General features: G+C 36.8%; 1 protein-coding gene across 10 annotated transcripts in view; it reads right to left on the bottom strand.

Annotated features, from left to right (window-relative positions):
- The window catches only part of dlg2 (discs, large homolog 2), a 243,638-nt gene that overhangs the window by 190,385 nt on the left and 32,585 nt on the right, over positions 1–20,668 (bottom strand). For 9 of the 10 annotated variants that reach the window (XM_081354624.1, XM_081354630.1, XM_081354629.1 and 6 more), the window contains exons 3-4: positions 15,761–15,918; positions 12,831–12,896 (exon numbers count right to left, since the gene is read on the bottom strand). In XM_081354624.1, the coding sequence (XP_081210750.1) occupies positions 12,831–12,896; positions 15,761–15,918 (224 nt within the window). Of the gene's footprint in view, positions 1–8,192; positions 8,310–12,830; positions 12,897–15,760; positions 15,919–20,668 lie in introns of those variants that run through there. The other variant, XM_081354625.1, reaches the window with a different exon arrangement.

The raw sequence follows: 20,668 nt of genomic DNA, 5'->3' as shown, positions 1-20,668 counted from the left end.
AATAAAACATAATGAAAAGTTAGTATATCCCAAAAAATTAAATTAAATAAAAGTTGCTATAAAGGTGGCAGCGATTCATTACCGAACTCTTAACTGACGAAGTCGCGCTAGCTAACTAGTTAAGTTAGCAGGCAGTGCTTGAAAATTGGTTGAAACAACTAACATAAAATATAAATAATTACGCTGTGCATGTACAAATGAAGACCAGTATAAGCATCGCAAAGGGCCTCTGATACAAAATAGACAGTTGACAATTCAAAAGAGGTCGATATTTCAACAACTTAACTCTGGAACAACTCGACGCGCAGCAATGTAAATGAATGGGGTCCAACGCCAAAATGACAGTGTTTAGAACTATTCCGCTCTTCAAATCCCGGAAGTGGGCGGTTAAAAGCGCCGCCATTATTTACAACGGAGGTCTATGGGAGTGTCGCAACTCTTTCTCTTTATGGCTCTGGTTTGTATGTCTCCCTCATTTAACACACCTGATTCAGATCATCATCTCGTTAGGAAAGAGCTCTATGAACTGAACTGGGAGTGTCAGTTAAAGGAGACATATAAAATGTGCAGAGCTGTGGGTCCCCAGGACCAGGATTGAGAACCACTGCAGTACAGGATGATTTTCATCATTGACATCATTGTATCATATTAATGTGAGTGTGCAAAAGCACTCAATTGTTATGAAAATAATGTAAAAAATAGGAATTACAAGATAAAAAAAAAAAAGATTAACCCAATTGTAAGAAGAGAAATTACAATAATATACTGCCACTGATATACATCTTTGTTTGAGTGTTCATGCTAGAGCTGGGCGATTTTTTTCCCCTAAAAAAATCTGCGATTTTTTTATAAAAAACTCGATTTACGATTCGATTTGATTTTTTCTCCCCCCATTTAAAACAAAATAACTGTGAACTGTAAATCTATTTTAAAAATATATATTTATTGTATTTAATTAAAGTGCATCAACATAAACAAAATTGCAAAGGCAAACCCTTTCTCTAACTGAAAAGTCACTGTGCAACAAAGATTGTTAAACATCCAAATTATTTATACTGTATTTGGATTGATTGAGCTAATAAAACAACAAAAAATCCTAACTCTTATGCCTGGTTCAGATTACAAGATTTTTTTTGTCTGTTACAATAGTCACTGTCAGATTACACGATTTTGACTCCTAAAAATCTTGTCATGTCGTGGACAAGAAACATGTCAGACTACACATTGTTTTACGACCAGTCATCGCGAGCCGTCTCACACACTCATTCACTCGCTCGCGCGCACACACACACACACACACACACACACTCACTCACTCACTCACTCGCACATACACACTCACTCACTCGCACATACACACTCACTCACATACACGCTCTCTCTCTCTCTCTCTCTCTCTCTCTCTCTCTCTCACACACACACACACACACACACACACACACACACACTCGCTCACTCACTCGCGAACACACACTCTCACTCACTCGCGCGCCGTCGTCGTCGTGGAGGACCGTTAAAAAATTAAACATGCTAATATTTTTGACGTGATGCCGTGAAGCATCGAGGGCTGCGCCGCAGGGAGCGTTCTACGGAAACCCTGAAGGAAGATTTGGTGAATGCAAAATTTATTTTGGGAGAAAAAAAATCTAAAAAATCGATTTTTTGAAAATATGAATCGATTTGACCTACCAACTCGATTTTTAAATCAAATCGATTTTTTTTCCCAGCCCTAGTTCATGCACAGTATTTAGAAATTGTTTTTTGTTTTTGTTTTAGTTGGAGATTGAGAAAAAAACTGTTAACTCATATGTATGGCTAAATTAGATATGTACCTATTTTTTGGGGTTATTCCGATTTTTTTTTAAGTGTAACCTGCCGATACCGATTTTTGCCGATTCGATTTTTTTTCTTTCAAAGACCTATAATTGAAAGCATATATTAACAAAAATCTACTTTACTTAAAAGCAAAATTTTATTTTCATTAAAAACAAACAAATAAAAAGACAAATTTCAAACTACACCACAAATAAATGCAATATAATAAAGAGAGATATGAAATAAACACGGCTTTTCAGGTAGCTATACAGTATATTCAGGTAAAAAATACTACAGAAATGAAAGTAATCAAATGTAAAATGACACTGAATAGTCTTCATTGTAAAAATTAAATACAGATTAAAGCTCCAATATGTAACAATTTTGTAATAAAATTTCCGAAAATAACTTGCACAGTGTGATATATTTCCTCCAGTTGTGTACTTACAATATCTCAAAAGTCTCCAAAGATTTTTTATTTCAGAGAAATTCCGATTTTAAATAACTGTCCGTCCCGGGAAAAAAATGTCGCCTCTCAGTGACGCAATGTCCGCACTATCCTTTTTTTCCGGTGTGGACCATGTGATATTCCACCACACCGGAACATCACATGGTGAAATGCGGAAGTGGTGGTTATAGCGTTATTGCCATAGACTGTATGGTTATAGCTGTTATGGATCACGATTACTCTTTGGCAAGTATTGAAGTGCCAACAAAACGAAAGCGTCCATATTCGGATACACGCAGACTGTGTGACAAACGGAGGAATAAAACCCAGATATATATCGGCCAGGCGTTTTTGAGATGGAGAGAGCTGCGCAACAATCTTGGACTTGACAGAGACTCTGCTCTCGCGAGTGTATTGATAGACAGGTAAGCAAATCAATTTTTTTTTTATTGTGCAAGTAACATAATAGTTACAATAAAGATGATTTTAATAGATATGAATTAATGACAAATAGCTCTAAGTTGTAACGGGATAATATAGCATAACATTTCACGTTCCTTGCAGTTCATTAATTATGATGACATAAAATAATACGATCAGACATACAGGTAATACAAAAACGAATAAATTATCTCATCCGTGATCATGATTCATTAATTCCATTTAGATACATCGTTAGATGGTGAAAACGCATTAAAAACGACATCTCCCATCGTCACCTCCTTCATAGCGTCATCAAGCTTCGCCTTTGTTATTGTTGGAAACTGCGCCCTCTTGTGGTCAAAATTTTTTACATATTGGAGCTTTACGCCTGGTTCACACCGGACGCCGAAGCGACGCGGAAGCGGCGCGGAACGGAAAATATTTTGTATAAAAAAAATATAAAATATAAAAATATAAAATGCTTATATTTTGACAATTGACCGGATTGTCTCGTGTTTCTTGGTGTGACTTCCTGCCGGAATTGACGCGGATCACTCGTGGCTCGCGCAAAAAATAGACCAGACGCCGAAACTGGCGCTTCACGGCGCGGGCCGGCCGGTGTGAACACCGTCTGGTGTGAACGACACCATAGGTTAACATGGGCGCCGAAAGGAAGCGCCCTCCGTTCCGCGCCGCTTACGCGTCGCTTCGGCGTCCGGTGTGAACCAGGCTTTAATGCTTACAATTAGTTACAAAAGTTATTCAGACAAGAGCCAGGAGTAATTTTCTTTGTCTTGTGTGTGAAAACTTGCGTTATCTTTCTCAAATAATTAGGGTCCAAAACTGTGTTTAACTGAATACTCGCCAAGACGGGCATTTTGACGTAATTTTGTGGTTTTAACCGTTTAATTGCAGTAAGCCACTCATTTTGGTACTTGCAACTCATGCGCTGCCAGAGTGAATGAGGCGAGTGAGTGAGAAGAGGCGGGTGTGTGTCACTTCGCCGCCGGAGAGAAGAGAGCGACGCACCTGACATTATTCCATGTGCCGCTGGCAACAAAACGGATTGGTAAGACGCGAGACTGACCGGATGGTTACCGGTCAGGGCCATTCATGAGGAAAATCGTCCGATTCCGGTGCCTAGCCGGTCGATTGGTATATCTCTAGCCTCAATCCTCAACAGTGTTGAGTGTTTAATCCAATATAGACTTTTATACATCTCGTTGCAAAATAACTATAAACAAATAAAACTGGGCCAACGTTGTCTTTGCATCAGCTAGCAGAAACAGAGCAAAGAGAAAAAAAAAATGTTTTCTGCAGTCCAGAGAAGTGTCTGTTTTTTCCATTTATGTTCCCACTTGTATTTCACCTTTTCTTTCAGACGTAGGGGTTCACCCTATGAGTCCTGAGCTATGCTTCCCAGGGTGCCACAGATGAGCCAGATCTCTGTCAACAGAATCATTACACTGCTAAATTGCTGCAAACCAGGATTGTGCTCCTTTAACCGCAAAACACAGTGCTTCCTAAACGAGTCTGACTGTTTTCTTGAGCAGTTGCAGTCTCTATGCTTCTCCCACAACTGGGGTCAGCAGTAAAAATGACTTGGTTTAATAGCAATAACAGCTATTTTCAATGTACAGTAAAGTCGGTAAAGACTAAAGGCCTTAAGAAAAACAAAAGCAAAGACATCTATATGTACAGTATATAATTTTAATAATTAAAATGAATATTTATAACAAGCTTGTCCTGGTCCATGGGAATCACTACATCACTACAGAAAATACTTCTCTTTCTTAAGGCATGAACGATGATTCACAAAGTCCAACTCAAGAAAGCTTAAAATAATTCCAGTGGGTGACTGAGGAATTGAAAGCAAAAATCTGAGTAAGCAAGCAACTCTGCTGGGACTGGATTCTTTTACATCAAAGCACTGATTGCATCTAAACTGTTCGAATGATGAATGCTTTCTGTGAATCAGGTGAGTTCACTCTTAATATCTACAGTCGGCTACTACTGAGTGGAAACAAACTCTATAACAAAATTAAAAACAGAAATTACTTAAAATTACAAAGAAATAACAATATCCAAAGAGACTGGACTCAAATCTGCTCTTTAGCTAAACGACAGGATGGTGTAGTTTATATTAACAAAGCACTAAAATAATTAAATGTTTTTTTAGTCATGTACCATGGTAGTCCTTCTTTCAAGTGCACCACTGTTTAAATGTTAGAATTTGATAACATTTTTTAATGTTTTTGAAAGAAAATGCTTACCAAGGCTGCATTTATTTTATCAAAAATGCAGCAAAAACAATATTATTGTGAAATATTATTACAATTAAAATAATAATAATAATTTATTTATTGAAATAAAATGTAATTTATTCCTGTGATGGCAAAGCTGAATTTTCAGCATCATTACTCCAGTCTTCAGTGTCACATGACCCTTCAGAAATCATTCTAATATGCTGATTTAGTGTTCAAGAAAAAGATTTCTTATTATTATCAATATTGAAATCAGGTGTTTAATATATATATATATATATATATATATATATATATATATATATATATATATATATATTATGAAAACCATAATATACTTTTTCAGGATTCTTTGATGAAAAGAAAGTTTAAAAGAACAACATTTACACCATTACTGAAAAGTATTAATTTCATTATTGAATTAAAATGACTAATCATTACAATCACTGCACCATGGTACCTCTATAGTACTTCAGAAGTATGGAGAAATTAAGATGCCTAATATTAATCAGCTGTCTTCAGGGGTTTCATAAAAGACCATGAACCCCCTGGCCATTTAAAAATCAGCATTAAGGTGCTTGCCATTCAGGTGTAGTAGGGCTGCATTTGGAATTCACCGCACAGAGCCAAGCTCCCCACATTACCATCACAATGGCACTTCCAACATTGATTCAACAAAGCACGCAAATACAAACATTAATATTTCAGTTCACAGGGTGGTGAATTGCATCTGCAACACTGATTGTGAATGAGAGAGGTAGCTCTCTACACATTAGGTACAAGCCCTCCTTCACTGACAAGCCAAAATAGAACATTGAACTGAACAGAGATGCGGAGATCAAATCACTCATACTGTATATTTAGAAGCGTGTAAACAGAGCAGCTTGGCTCTAGTGAAATAAACACCATTAGTTCAAGTACTGCTAGCAGACTGGCACTCTCAATCCTTCAATGCCACTCAAAAGGCTTCCCGTCCGGATACCTGCACCACTGAAGGCGGGAAAATCCGATAAAGCCTTGGACTGTTTGTTGATGGACTGACCATCAATAATGTATTCCACCAGCAATGTGTCTGGCTCCAGCGGTGGTGAGGAGCTAAAAGCCCCGTTGCCCATGGAGAGGCTTGTTATCTGTGGATGCAAGTTTCCGACAAGTTTACGCCTTGATGGCTCAACAGAGCGGCAACAAGGGATTAAGCCTGATACAATGCAGCACTGAAGCGACACTGTAACACAACACTTAAACCAATGAGCATTCTGTTCCAAAAAGATATGAAAAAGTCCCTTTTAAAAGAAACAGCAAAGCAATACGACACACAAAAAAAAAACCTTTTGGATTCTCAACAGCCGACACGTACAAAAAAAAGCTTCTTCCCTTTAACACTCATTCCCATCTTCTCTCACTCTCCTTACCTTAGTTGTGACAATACACAGACAATCCATTCTGAGCCAAACAGCTCAAGCCAGTTCCCCCTTCATCAGCACCACATTAACAAATAGAGAGAGATGAGAGAGGAGAGAGAGAGATTGAAAGAGAGAGGAAGGAAAGGCACGGCTGGAGCTAACGCTGACAGAGGCGCGAGTCCTCTCTGTGTGCAGGCATGGTCTTGCCGTAGTCCTACAGCCCGGCGCTTGTTAGCGCTATCCACTGCTCAGCAGCATGGCTGGGGCTCAGACTGCTGAGATCACAGAGCATCCCTCCTCCTCTGGAGCTCGCCGCACAAGCGCACACCCATGCGTGTGACAACAGACACAGACGCTGAAGATTTACCACTCTAGCCTGGAGAATCTGCACTACGACTGGGAACATTGCTGTTATAGTCACTGTTTGTGGTCTGAGAGTTAATTTTTCCTCCTTTGGTTATCTGAAGCAGAACTAAGCCGTTTTTAAGCCAGTCGTGGAGAGGAATGAAGTGTAAGAATACATTTCTTTAAGAGAGAGGATTGAGTAAGCAGTTCATGCTGATCTTGACAACATCAGTCTGTCTAGGAAAAACACTGGTGAGCTCAAATAAATTGACTTTTAAGTGCACAGGGCTAGCAAATTATTGTGAGATGCAAGACAAAGAGACAACAGTCACAGATAGGAATCTGCAGCAATGTTTCAGACATCAGGTCAGATGCATCACACAACATCTGTTCTTTATATCAAGACCTTCCCCAGTAGTTTAAATGAATAAACAGACAGGAGGGGAGAGCTGCCTACTGCAGTTATAAAATAACAACATGAGATGTTTGTGTCGTTAACAAATAAATAAAAGAGAAGTCATCTTGAGAAAGAAATGTAACCATAGCTGGGGGGATTTCAGCCTTGACACTATCGGTGAAGAATGTTTTTGCATCAAAATTTGCTCAACTAAGGGGTTAATGAGAGATTTGGGATAATATGTACTTCACCGTGAATCAAAATGAATAAAATTACTTAAAAGTCCCCCTGCAGTCATTAATTTTATCCCTTAAAACTCATCTTTGATAATCAAAATGACATATTTAAACATATGAAATATTAAAACCATTGAACTATTATTTATAATATTTAAGTTTAAAGCTGGGCTACAGGTTTATAAAATGCTTTTCATAACAAATCTGGTGAAATGAGTGGTGCATGTTGTGTTCCCAAATGTGTGCTAAGCGACCCAAACTCAGAGCAGGTGCAGTGATGGAGTTCACGTGGGGCGGAATATACTGCGTAGACACTGAAAACACCAATGAGCTGCGCATGTGTAAACAAACAGTGCATGCACTCATCTCTGAAATATATTTATTTAATTAAATCTGAGCCTTTGAAATGTGATGATCTTATTTAGCTGCTACATCAAAAATGATCTCAAAAATCGTAAATTAATCATTTAGAATATGTTGGGACTCCCTTAAAAACAAGATTGTACATCAAGGTGTTTCTCTTAATAAAATAAATTCAAATTTAACTGTTGTTGTATGAAAAATGGCTATGTAAAAAAAAAAAGATATTGGTGTTCAATGGGAAAAACTTAGCAACACACAGCATAGCATATCTGTACAAATGCATAAAGTTCATCTATGAAGCATCTTTAAGCACTTGAAATTCCACATGGCTTTCCGGCTGATGACCACCGGATTGCCTGGCAAGGAGCGGAAGTTCTTGAATGACTAAGAACAATATGCTGACCAGCTGACTGCATCCCTTCCCCCCATCTCTATTAAGCTGTATTAGTACCCAGGCCTACTATCTTTCTTATCGTTCTCTTCTTCTGTCAGTCTTACCTGCTGTGGATACACTGTCCGCTCCTCCAGTTCCAGCTCCTCGCAAAACTGCAACCTGATCACGGCTTTCATTCTGCATCTGACATCTCAATGGCTGCTGCACACACTACGTCTACGACTCACTTCTCAAATACACACACACACACACACACACACACACACACACACACACACACTAAGCCCTTCAGCAGATGGGCCTCAAAGCCGCTTTGAGCGATCACATTATAGACTGAGTACTTAAACTTCCTCTCCACAACACTTTCACACAGACAAAGGGGAATAATTAAGAAACAAGGTCGGCAGGACTTTTAGACAGAAGCTCAAACATGAACTTGGCGAGCGAGTTTCTGTCACAGTGCCACATTTTGTTTTGTGTTCTCCTTACATGAACTCGAAGCACTGTCCACTTTGCTAACAATGCTAACCGTGTTTCCAGAAGAGAGGCTCCTCATATTCACGAAATTAAAAAAAAGTAATAAGTTACTAATGGGCTAGTATAGGACTCTAAAACATTAGAAACAATGCCATCAGTTCGTTGCTGTAAGACAAACCGGTTCAGGTATGGGACAAGAAAAGCTAGACCTTAATGGAAAAATAAAAAAATAGCCTGCAGCAGTTGTAGGCTCAAATTTTCATACTTTCAAACTGTTTGCAGCAAATGTACCACATTGAAAAAAAATATTGTGTTTTTAGTATGACAACACAACTGTTCAAAAATGTTTTTTTGTTATTATTATTATTATTATTATTTTTTTTTTTTGAATTTTTTTTTTTTATTCAGCTAGCTAGCACAAATAAATTTGATTAAAAGTGACAGTAAAAACATTTGTTACAAAGATTTCTCTTTCAAATAAATTTTAAACATAGAAGCCTTAAAATCTGTATCACAGTTTCCCATAAAATACAGTTATTATACTAGTTACTAGTTTATTATATCAGTTTTCAACATTGGTAACAAATGTTTATTGAGCACCAAATCAGCATATTAGAATTATGAAGGGTCATGTGACACTGAAGACTGGAGTAATGATGCTGAAAATTCAGCTTTGTGTCACAGGAATAAATTACATTTTTAATTATATTGAAATAGAAAGTGGTTATTTTAAATTGTAATAATATTTCACAATATTACTGTTTTACTGTATTTGTTGATTAAATAAATGCATGTGAACACGATGATTATTAAAAAAAAACAAAAAAAAAAACTTCTATTTGTCACACACTTACGGTTGATAAAATTAAAATAAAGAGCTGGACCTATTTGCAGCAGTAGTTGTTTTATTAGAAATAAACTCAAAGAAACAAAGCACTCAGGCTACTCAGACTAAACATGAACAACTGAAAAGACAAATGACCTGGTCAAAACACAGGGCTTAAATACGCACACAAACTACTGAGCTAAGACGTGTGTTTCAATATCTTTACTGGAAAAACAATACTGATTAAGGAAATTATTGTGGTGCACATATTAATACAACTTAATTCAGTCTGAAAAGCAAAATGTATGTTGCGTTTATGTATCACCTCTCAAATTGTTTTCCTAACATTAATTATAATGCACATACAAATGGACACTTTGGTCATGTGGATAGAATCCACTGTCTTATGCTAAATCCCATAATGTACTGTTTATTTTTCTTTGGAACTATGACTAAGAGTTTAAACCTATCATTCCAGCCCTGTTTACCCTCAAATCACCAATGCCCGGGTCAAGTGGACAAACATCTAATCCGCGCTACATGCTATTTTATTGAGGACAATGATACACACACACACAAAAAAACCTCTCGTGTAAGCAAGATTTAGAATTTATTTTGGCATGAGGTATTGTGTCCGCAACTCCCTCCCTATTTCGGTGTAAGCTCATTTTCTATGGATGACTCTATTACAGTCCGACTCAACAACAAAGGTATGTGTATTGCACGTGTGACTGTGTGAGCACCTAAGGCACAGGGCCGTTGTAAACGCTTACAGATGGGACACCTGCGGGCAGTCCTGCTCTCTCATGTGTGCAGACGAGACATCTGGTAGAGCCGCAAGGGCTCTGTGTGTATGAATCTATGAGCGAGGTGTTGCAAGTGACCTCAAGATAATCAGATGTCCCACTTGAGTAACAAAAGAGGGAGTCGGCACAGATTCATTCAGAAAAAGCAAAAGCTCTCATTTCAAACTCCACCCTGATGTCTGGACTTCCACAGTTCTATTCTTTCTGTATTAGTCCAGCCACAGTATATTTGGGTTTGTCTTTGTGCCTGCCTATAATTGGCTCTGCCCTCTTTTCAAAAACAAAAGCCACAGATGTCTCAAACTCAGAGTCCTTGATTTGGACTTGAGTATATGTGGGTCACTAATAACACATCAAACGCATAGTTCTAAAATTGTTGTAAATATAAAAGAAAAGCAGAGCCCACACCACAACTATAACGATAACAGCACAGAGAAACAATGGGAATTGGGAATCACTTTCAGAAAAAGAAATTCCAGCTGATGAACGATAAAAATCATTGGTAGCAAATCAGAATTCATTCTGCAAGCATTTAAAGCATTAGACGACAAAACTGCAGCACATGCTTAGAATAAACAGAACAATGAATAAACTGGTGGACGCTAATTTAAATTAACGCAAGGTGAGAGCAATAACGTGACGTGTCGCCCTATGCAGTATGTGCTGAAATAGTTTAGAAATGGGATTTAGAATATAAGCCTGTGTTCTTGTATGCATAAGTGTTTCTCACTGCTGTGTAAATTCTGAGAGCATCTAAGCTAGTTGAGTTAGACAGTGGTGGCAATTACTGGAGATCAACACGCCTCCGAGATGGGAGCTGTACTAGTGAAAAGGCAGAATCTGGCCCCACACACACACACAAACACACAGTTCAATTTTCGATACAAGCCACCCACTAATATTACATGGCATGCAGACAAATGCCGCCAGACTGATTTTAAATCCCATTTCCAAAGCTGACTTTCCAGGATGCACAAAACACATTTCGGGACAAAAATGACCATCTTCCACTGCTCCAAGGTCCAGTTCTGATGCTGATGCCCATTATAGGCGCTTCTATAGGGGTCATCATAGGCACTCTGATTGGTCTGCGGCTATGCAGCAGAATGCGACGCACTGCGTGTTGTGACATTGCTCCCATAACCATCGTTAAACGTTTGTGTGACTTGTGCCACAATAGACCTTCTGTTGGCTCGGACCAGAAGGGACAGCTTTTTTGCCCTCACTCATCGATGAGCCTTGGGCGTCCAACACCCTGTCGCCGGTTTGTGGTTTGTCCCTCCTCGGACCAATGTTGGTAAATTCTCCCCACTGCAACCCACAAGCCTTGCCATTTCAGAGATACTCTGACCCAGTTGCCTTGCCATTATGATTTGGCTCTTGTTAAAGAGATCAACGATATTCACTTTACCTGTGACTGGTCAAAACGCTCTGGCTCATCAGTGTATAATAATGTTAATTTTTAAAGCCAATTTTCAATGAAATTTTTTAAATCTGAGACTGCAGAAAATGCCAGAAAAATGTCTAAATTATGATGTTTAAATGTGGTTTAAATTAAGTGACACTTTGTTCTCTGACATATTTCAAGTCCCGTTGGTGTAAGGAGTTCCCTTGCCAATTAGTGTAAAGATAATTAAGAAAGCTTTCTCTAAAAGAGAACAAGTCATTTATTAATATTGCTATCACCAACCACAGATAACTTTAATACTGCGGTTAAATACTGCAATAAGCTTTCTCTTATTTGTTTCTTAAAAATAAAATAAAAAACACATGGACTTTATGGAAGAAATAGACAGTCAAATGTATGTTAAGGGTTGCAGATAAAGACAATATAAATTTAATTTACAGTGCATTTAAGTTTTGTAATATGGCACATTTCAAATTATAACTGAAGACTATTGTTCTCATTAGTGTTGTTATTGTTAACCAAAACTTAGAATAAAATGTTTTCATTAACTAATAGAAAGCTGGAATAAAATATAACTATTACATTCAACTTAAAAAAAAAAAAAAAAAAAAAAAAAGTTTTTATTAAATGTTGCATTGGCAACTAACTGAAATAAAATAAAAATAAATAAATAAAAATAATTTATAAAAATAAAATAAAGCTAAATAGAAATATATAAACTAATAATTAAAAATAAATAAAATAAATGACAAATTTAAAACAAAAACTGACGATATAAAAATAAATGGTAATTAAAAATATTAATAAATACTAAAATAGTATATAAATAATACTTAAAAGCTGATTCAACATCTTAATAAATACTATGATAGCATATAAATAGCACTGGTTCTCATAATTATTTTATTTTATTTTAGATCCAGTAGTGCAAACAATAAGTATGTACTGTAAAGTGATAAACACAAGTACTCAGAAAATGTCCCTGCATGTTGATTCTGATAACGGACTGCAGTCCTATGAAAAACTCATCTCAAAACCTCTCACTGTTTTTTAATCAATAAAGCACTTATCAACAGTCTATGGCGTCCCTCCAAGTGAATATAAACCATTCGAAGAGAAAAACCTCTCTGCCTGCATAACTCGTGTAGCTGGGGTAAAAAAACTGCCACATGGCAATCTGCATCTGTCAGAAAATTGAACAGAATGTGGGAAGACTGTTTCTCACCTCTGTATTGGTGGTTCCTACAGCAGGCTCCTCCACTGTCAGCTCCATGCGGCTCTTCCCTCTCAGCTGGGGACAAAAACACACACACTTTCAGAAGTCATCTACATCTCTAATGTCTGGTCGACTCCTGAAGTATTTCACTTTAACCATACGAGTAATGTTTTTGGAGCATTAATGTAACATTTGATATTGATCTTATTTACATTCACTTCAGTATTGATATTCAAACATTCTCACACAAGCAAGTGAGCGTCGATATTCATAGCTCTTGATATTCAAGAGCATGGAGGATATTCAGATAAGCAGCAGGATTTCAAGGGATATATTGCTTTTATACATTATACATTTATTTAAAGAGCATTTTATTTTTAAGTTAAAATTCTGCTTGGAATTATGTCAACAAATAATGTATAATGTATAAGGCAGGCTGAAGAAAGAGAGAAGGCCAGAAGCACCAGTCTGAAATTCACAAACACAACCCTTATATAACATAGTGCAATAACAGACACTCACATACGTATGCGAGCCAAATAAATGATTAACTGTGAGCATTTATAATTAAAATTAATTTCAAAATCCTTTCATCTAAACACTATACTAAAGACGGACACTCAGAATGTCCATATTTGAAGAAAGTTGTTTTAAAACGAGAAATAATAAAAATAAATTATATATATATATATATATATATATATATATATATATATATATATATATATATATATATATATATATATATATATATATATATATATATATATATATATTATGTTTTTGAAAAAAGTCTCATGGTCACCAAGGTTACATTTATTTGATCAAAATACAGTAAAAACTTTAACATTGTGAAATATTATTACAATTTAAAAATAACTGTTTTCTATGTTTAATATATTTTAAAATTAAGTAATTTAATGTTGTGATGGCAAAGCTGAATTTTCATCATAATTACTCCAGTCTTCACTGTCACATGATCCTTCAGAAATCATTTGAATATGCTGATATATCAAGAAATACTGTACTTATTATTATTATCAGTGTTGAAAACAATTGTGCTGCTTAATATTTTAGTGGAAACTGATTCATTTTTTTCAGGATTCTTTGATGAAAAAAGTTTAAAAGAACAGATTTTTTTTTTAAATAAATAAAGAAGACATTTAATGCATCATTGCTGAATATAGGATTAATTTCCTCAACAAAAAAAGACATACAATGACGACTAACACAGCCAATAGCATTTACGTTATTGTTAAATGTAGTATGTAAATATTTTCGTATGCTAAAGTTTAAAGGCTCAGTGAAGATATCTACAGATTTAAAGATGCTGCTGATGTTAAGATGATGTCCTTCTGTCCAATAAGACCATGAGACACTGGGATCAAGACACACAGTTCACACAGAGACAGCTTCCCCCTAGTGGCTGTATGCGACAACAAAAAATGCAGTCTAAATTTACACTGGTACATTAATACAGTTATCAACCTGGTAAAATACAAAATAATAAATACAAACACCCATTAATACATGAAAACATTATATGCATATTTGAAACTGAAATTAAGTTTTGCATTTAACTAAGCAGTTGAAAATACAACAAGCTTTAATCTTTCTGCTATGCATTTTTAAATGAAATCCGCTGAGCAGAATAATTTAGTCCAATATAATCTAATTTTCTCAGAAAATTAGAGTCATTAATCACACAAGTTCCTAGTACACTTGTAACATTTTATCAGTAGGTGTTTGATTGACACATTTGATGCTTTTGTGAGCGCTGATGCGTCAGCAGACCTAAGCAGTGCTGCAGAATTCACCAGTGTCTGAGAAGACAAAGCCTGCATACAGCTCTGAAGCCATTTGTATTCTTCAGATATCTACAACTTCATTTATTGCCTTACATTATTCTGTCACAAGCCTTTCCACTCAACCTCATCACGCCACATGACAGACAAGGCCTCAAACACACTCAAAGGGTGCTTTTCCAGCCATTTCAAGAGAAAATGTAAAAAAAAAAATCTTTAAGGTCTATATTTTCCCCAAGAGCAGAATCACGATTACATGCAAAGCAGAATTTTAATCCCCAGAATCATATGTATGTCTTCTGCAGTTTCAGAAGAGATCAATGTATGTACCTGAATACTGTTAGATGAACCTGAAAAACATAAAGCACTGTTTATTTAATTTGTATTTTTGTTCAACTGTATTTATCTATGCTTGTAATTTGTTTATTATTTTCTATGCAGATTCACTCCCCTACAAAATCACCCCAACCATTCTAGAATGATTAATTCTTTCCAAATAGTGTTTCAAGCTATCTAGTGAAATTGTTTTCTTATCGCAATATATATTGCAGGAAAACAAAATATCGCAATGTCAGACTTTTCCGATATCGCGCAGCCTTAATTGCCTCTGCTCTGTTTGTGCATCCAGTGTGACCAACAAGCAGAAGCTGGAGTTATGAGAGACTGCAGTTTTTGTCCACTAACACTATGCTGACAAATAAAACCTTACCCAAGAGGACTGTCCTCTCTTGAACTGGACTACACAACAAGCTATAGACTTCAGAAAGATCCAAAATAAACTATAAAATTATGTTTCATCTGTCAGCTCATGCCAAAATAGCCTGTGTTCTGGGGCAGCACGATGCATGGCTTCTGAAAACAAATGTGCTATCCATTACTTTACTAATCCGTGACAAATTCAGTATATTGCGTGTATTGTGTGAATTTGCCATGGACGAGCAAAGTAATGGATAGCATATTTGTTGGGAAAATATACATTACACTTTAAAATAACTCTATTTTAATATATTTAAATTGTAATTTATTCCTGTGATGGCAAAGCTCCAATAATACTACAGTAGCTGTGACCTATTCTGCATGTGTTTGAAGCAAAGCCAGTTGAGGTCTATGTGCATGATTCTTTATTTGTCTCACCTCTGGCGGTGTGGAAGCTGGCTGCGGACCCTCGGTGGGTAATGTCGAACTGGTGGCAGTGTGTTCCCACTGCTTAGCCATGTGATTCACCTCCACCAACTTCTGCTCACAGCTCTTCTGAGAGTTCAGCAGGGTCACTTCATAAAACTCCTGGATATCTACATAGAGAGAGAGAGAGAAAGAGAAACACTATAAATGTCTTTTTAATCCCTACTCAAATTCGGTTGTATTATTTGAGCTTTGCCACTTTGCCTAAATGGGCTTGTGGATTAAAAAGCAACATAATCTCTAGCTGGTAGCAGATCAAATTAAACACAGGCAATTTATTAGATTGATTTGTTGGCATCTAAATGAATACAGCACAGTTTGAAGAAAAGAAGGTTGAGAGACAGAGGGAGAGAAAGGAGGCGAACACATGCTTGTTTAGTCAGATATTTGAGAGGCAGCCATGGTACAGATTAATTTGTGTTTCTGGGTCAAAAAAGTGAGATTAGGCACAAATTTCTAGCTAGCTTAGCTAAGTCAAATCACAATGAGAAAATATGTAGGGCTTTCCAATAATTGCCATGACTGTGCAACAACTAAGTTTTACATTTACAGCATATGTGTGGGAACATTGTAATGTTGTCACAGGTTGGCTGTGTAGGCCTTTCGCCATCTTCAATATATAATATTGTGAAAAGATTCAGGGAATCCAGATAAATCTCAATTTGTGTAGAGCAAGGCAGGAGACCTCCGTTGAATGTGCATGACCTTTAAGCCCACAGAAACCATCATGCTACCGTGTTATATATAGGACCACGGGCTCGGGAGTACTTTGGAAATCTGTTGTCACCTAACACAGTCTGCATTTGCATCAAGGAATGCACCTTGAATCTCTGTTACGCAAGGAGGAAGATATACATCAGTTCTATGCAGAGATGCCACCGAGTTCTCTGGGCCCGAGCTCATCTCAGATGGTCTAAAACACAGTGGAAATGTGTGCTGCAGTCAAATGAGTCCACGTTTCAGCTTGCTTTGGGGAAAAACGGGCATTGGGTCTCAATCACTAATAATTGCTTGGATTATTTTGTGTTTGTACGCACAGGAGAACTTCTCACGAAAAATCTCTGCCTAATTCACAACGTTCGTACACACATGAATTTGTTCTCAACATTGTTCTGATGTTAGTGAATTTGGAGTATTCTAAATGAGCAGCCGTGTGCCATTCTCACCAGTTCTCACAATAAACACCTTTTATACAGATCCAGATTACAGACCTCTCATTAGCCAGCTGTACATACGCATATATCTGCGTTATTCAGACACCTTGCAGCTAAAGCTATAAAGCAGCTTTTCTTACTCTTAAACTCTTATGATGGAATGTATTTTAGATACATATAAGAGAAATAATATTATATAATTGTATATATGTAATAATACAATTATAGTCGTGTTAGGATGAAATATAACTTCTAAACACGATTATAAGGCCGTACAGAGTAAGTACCGTTTTCAGTTGTTCCTATATTTTTTCCTAAATTTAGAATACATTTTAATACGCATTTTTTAGTGAATCGTGATTTGTTCTTAAAATTGTTCGTACGCACATTTCACGCACAAATTTTGCGTGCGCAAAACTACGCATGATTGGTGAATGTGACCCATTGAGTTCTCAGTCCCAAAGACGAAATGGTCCGTCCAGACTTTCACTAGCGACAGGTGCGAAAGCAAACATCTGTTATGGTATGGAGGTGCTTCAGTGCACGCATGGGTGATTTCCATGTGTGTGAAGGTAACATTGAGGTGGAGGCATATATTGGGATTATACAGAGACATACACTGCCATCAAGATGACATATTTCCTGGAAAGCAAGACAATGCCAGGCTTCATTCTGCACGTGCTACAACAGAGTTGTTTCGTAGACACTCTGCACCGCAGAGAGGATGTGCTTGACTGCCTGCCTGCAGTACAGATCTGTCTCTTATTTAAAATGTATGGCCCATCATGAAAAGGAGAATCAGACAATGGTGTCTTGTATCAGGCGAGATTGGGTAAAAATTCCACTTGAAAACTTCAACAATTAGTATCCAATTCCAAAAACTGTAATTAAAGGAAAGGTGATATGACACATGTGAAACATGGCTCTGTCCCAACTTTTTTGGAGTGTGTTGCAGCCATCAAAATAAAAATTCAAATCAAAGGAAACACAGGAAACAGGTAACTGAGAAATATTATATATACCTGTAAATTACATTTATGAGTGAATATTTTGATACAATTCTCATTCATATATATATATATATATATATATATATATATATATATATATATATATATATATATATATATACACACACACACACACACTAATTTGTATTATTTTATTAATATTTTTATTAATTATTAATAATTATAATAATTTATAAATAATAATATATAATAAATACATATATAATTGTTTTCATTTAGATACAATATTTTAATTTCTGTTGTACTCTGTGTTCTGTGTACACTATTTTTTTTGAGAAGACAAAGGTAATTCTATTAAGTGATACTAAACGAGGTCAGAGGTTCTGTGAGCTGTATTACTATTGTGGGTCAACTCTCTTCCACCCTGCCTCAAGAGATACTAAACAGAGACGTCAGAGATATCCAAATATTTAAACTAGAGTGCAAGTACTCGCAAGGACCATCTGGAGAGCTCTGCTCGTTCAGCCTGGACAACACAGATTTAAAAGCGACAGTTACATTAAGCCACAATGCATGGTGGGTAAAAGTCAGCTGCTCTGCCGTGAATCCAGCCACCATATGCTGTACTAAATGTTACAGATCCTGCCTTGGAATGAACTAAGCTCCTGCTTTCAGAGAGGAGAAAAGAACATTCTGTGTGTTTGAAGTGCCTACAGTATATAGAATGTGTGGATTAAATGTGCTCAGCACCAGATGACATTTTGTCAAAATATAGAAAGCATCCCACATAAAAAATACAGGAAACAAAATCTCATGAGCAGATTTTTTCACGTGACAATAAATATTACAAACCTGCAGAGACGCAAACCTACAAATATGTGGGTAGTTTGCATAACATTTGTAAAAGTAGCTACAGTGTCCAGCTATGTGACAAACTATAAATCATTTTAAACTGATAACATTTTCTAATTTCTGTATTTCTATACCTGCAGTTTTAATGATGTTTTCATTGAGAGAACATGTTAATTATTTGTACTTTAAAAAAAAAATGCATTTGTCACAGCACTGTAAGTGAATTGCAAAAATGTACATTTAAATAAAACAAAATACATTTTTTGCTTACCCATTCACAGACAAATACAGTTTTAGTGGAAAAAAAACATTCAATCAGCTAACCCTACTTCATAACAGAGAGTCTGCATTGATCAACAGAACCACATGAGTCCTTTGCATGTGATAATGCATGTAAAGCTGCTCAGGAGACAATATAACGCTGCCAAAGCTGTACCACAAAACAGGCATTTTCCACCAAACAAAAGAAGCATCTTTCAAACAGAAGCTTGCAGTCTATTCCATCTTAAAGAAAGAGAGAATGCATTTATATGTAAATAAAACCTAATAAAAAGACTCCATTTGTTATTCCTCCTACAGATGCCAGCCTGGCCCAGCGTTTCAGAGCGAGTTAAGTTCAACACATATCAATAACACTGTTTATTAAGCATTTGAGCTGGTGCAAAGCCGCAAACACCAAAAAGATTACTTAAAATGTGATTTAGTCACTTTTGCCTCTAAAGTGGAAGCACAAATTGAAAGTGAGCCCATCAAAGACTTACATTTATGCAAATCCCGCCTTCTCAAAGAGACGTGGGTGACACAATTTGAGAAACAGTGAATGCAAAGTCTCAACTGATAAAATACAGAAATATGAGTACTATTCTTAAACAAACTGTTAAAATAACTTGCATTAATAACATGCACGTCAAAAAAACGTTTAAAAGCAGTAGTTCCTAATAAACTTACAGAGAGGTAAAAGTCCCCTGTTCTCCACGGACATGTTCCGCAAAATGTCATCAGTGAAACAGCGAGAAGTAGTGTGTGTGTGTGTGTGTGTGTAATGCCAGATGCCTGATCTAACAGCATGTGAGCAGACAGCTTAATCCTTGCACAGGCCTCCTGTTCCCTACAATTCAGACAATGACCTTACACCCTCACACACAAACAGAGAGAATACAGCTGATCATTATTTCAGATGCTTTGTCTTCGGTGGATTTTAAAGCCGTTTAGTGCGCTCAAACATGCCCCTTCACCTCAGAGAGCCTAACAGTGGCAGTTTCTACTTATGCATAAGAGCCGAGCAGGTGGCGGCTGATGATGATGTGGTGTCTGTGTGTTTGGCTGTAGGCTGGACCGGGGCAGCTGGGAGAGTGTTTAGGACAGTTAAACTCAGGGTACAGAGCTGAGCCCTTGAGGACAGAACCCCTGCGTTCTGATCACTGCAATCATCAGCATGAACAAAGATCTTCAAAACCACCAAGAACATGTGATCAAAGTATTTTAAAGAATCTCAAAAAAATTATTTTCAATTGTTTTAAAGATCTCAAACAAACATTGTACGCTACCGTTAAAAAGTTTGGGGTCTGCAATTTGTTTTTTAAAGAAATATACTTTGCCCCTATTACTTTTTAGAACCTTTCATGTGGTGTGTAGATGGCCGATTCTGAACTGCTGAAACAATCAACAGTAATTCCTGTCTAACTTCCTGTTACATACCTACATAAAAAAATTGCATAATGCCAGCCTATGGTCTTCATTGGCTGTCCACAAATGATGTCTACTTTGACCTGCCCTCGAGAAGACGCTGTTTCCAGTGCAGCGAATCCACTTTACATGCACTTCAAAAGGATGAGGACTCGTGCTGGAATTGATACGAGGGGAGGAGGGAGGAGGGAGGAGGG

Source organism: Scardinius erythrophthalmus (genome assembly GCF_964197995.2).
Source record: "Scardinius erythrophthalmus genome assembly, chromosome: 23".
In the NCBI taxonomy this organism is placed as follows: domain Eukaryota; kingdom Metazoa; phylum Chordata; class Actinopteri; order Cypriniformes; family Leuciscidae; genus Scardinius; species Scardinius erythrophthalmus.
Note: the sequence above shows the minus strand (reverse complement) of the source record. Positions and strands in the feature narration are given on the sequence as shown.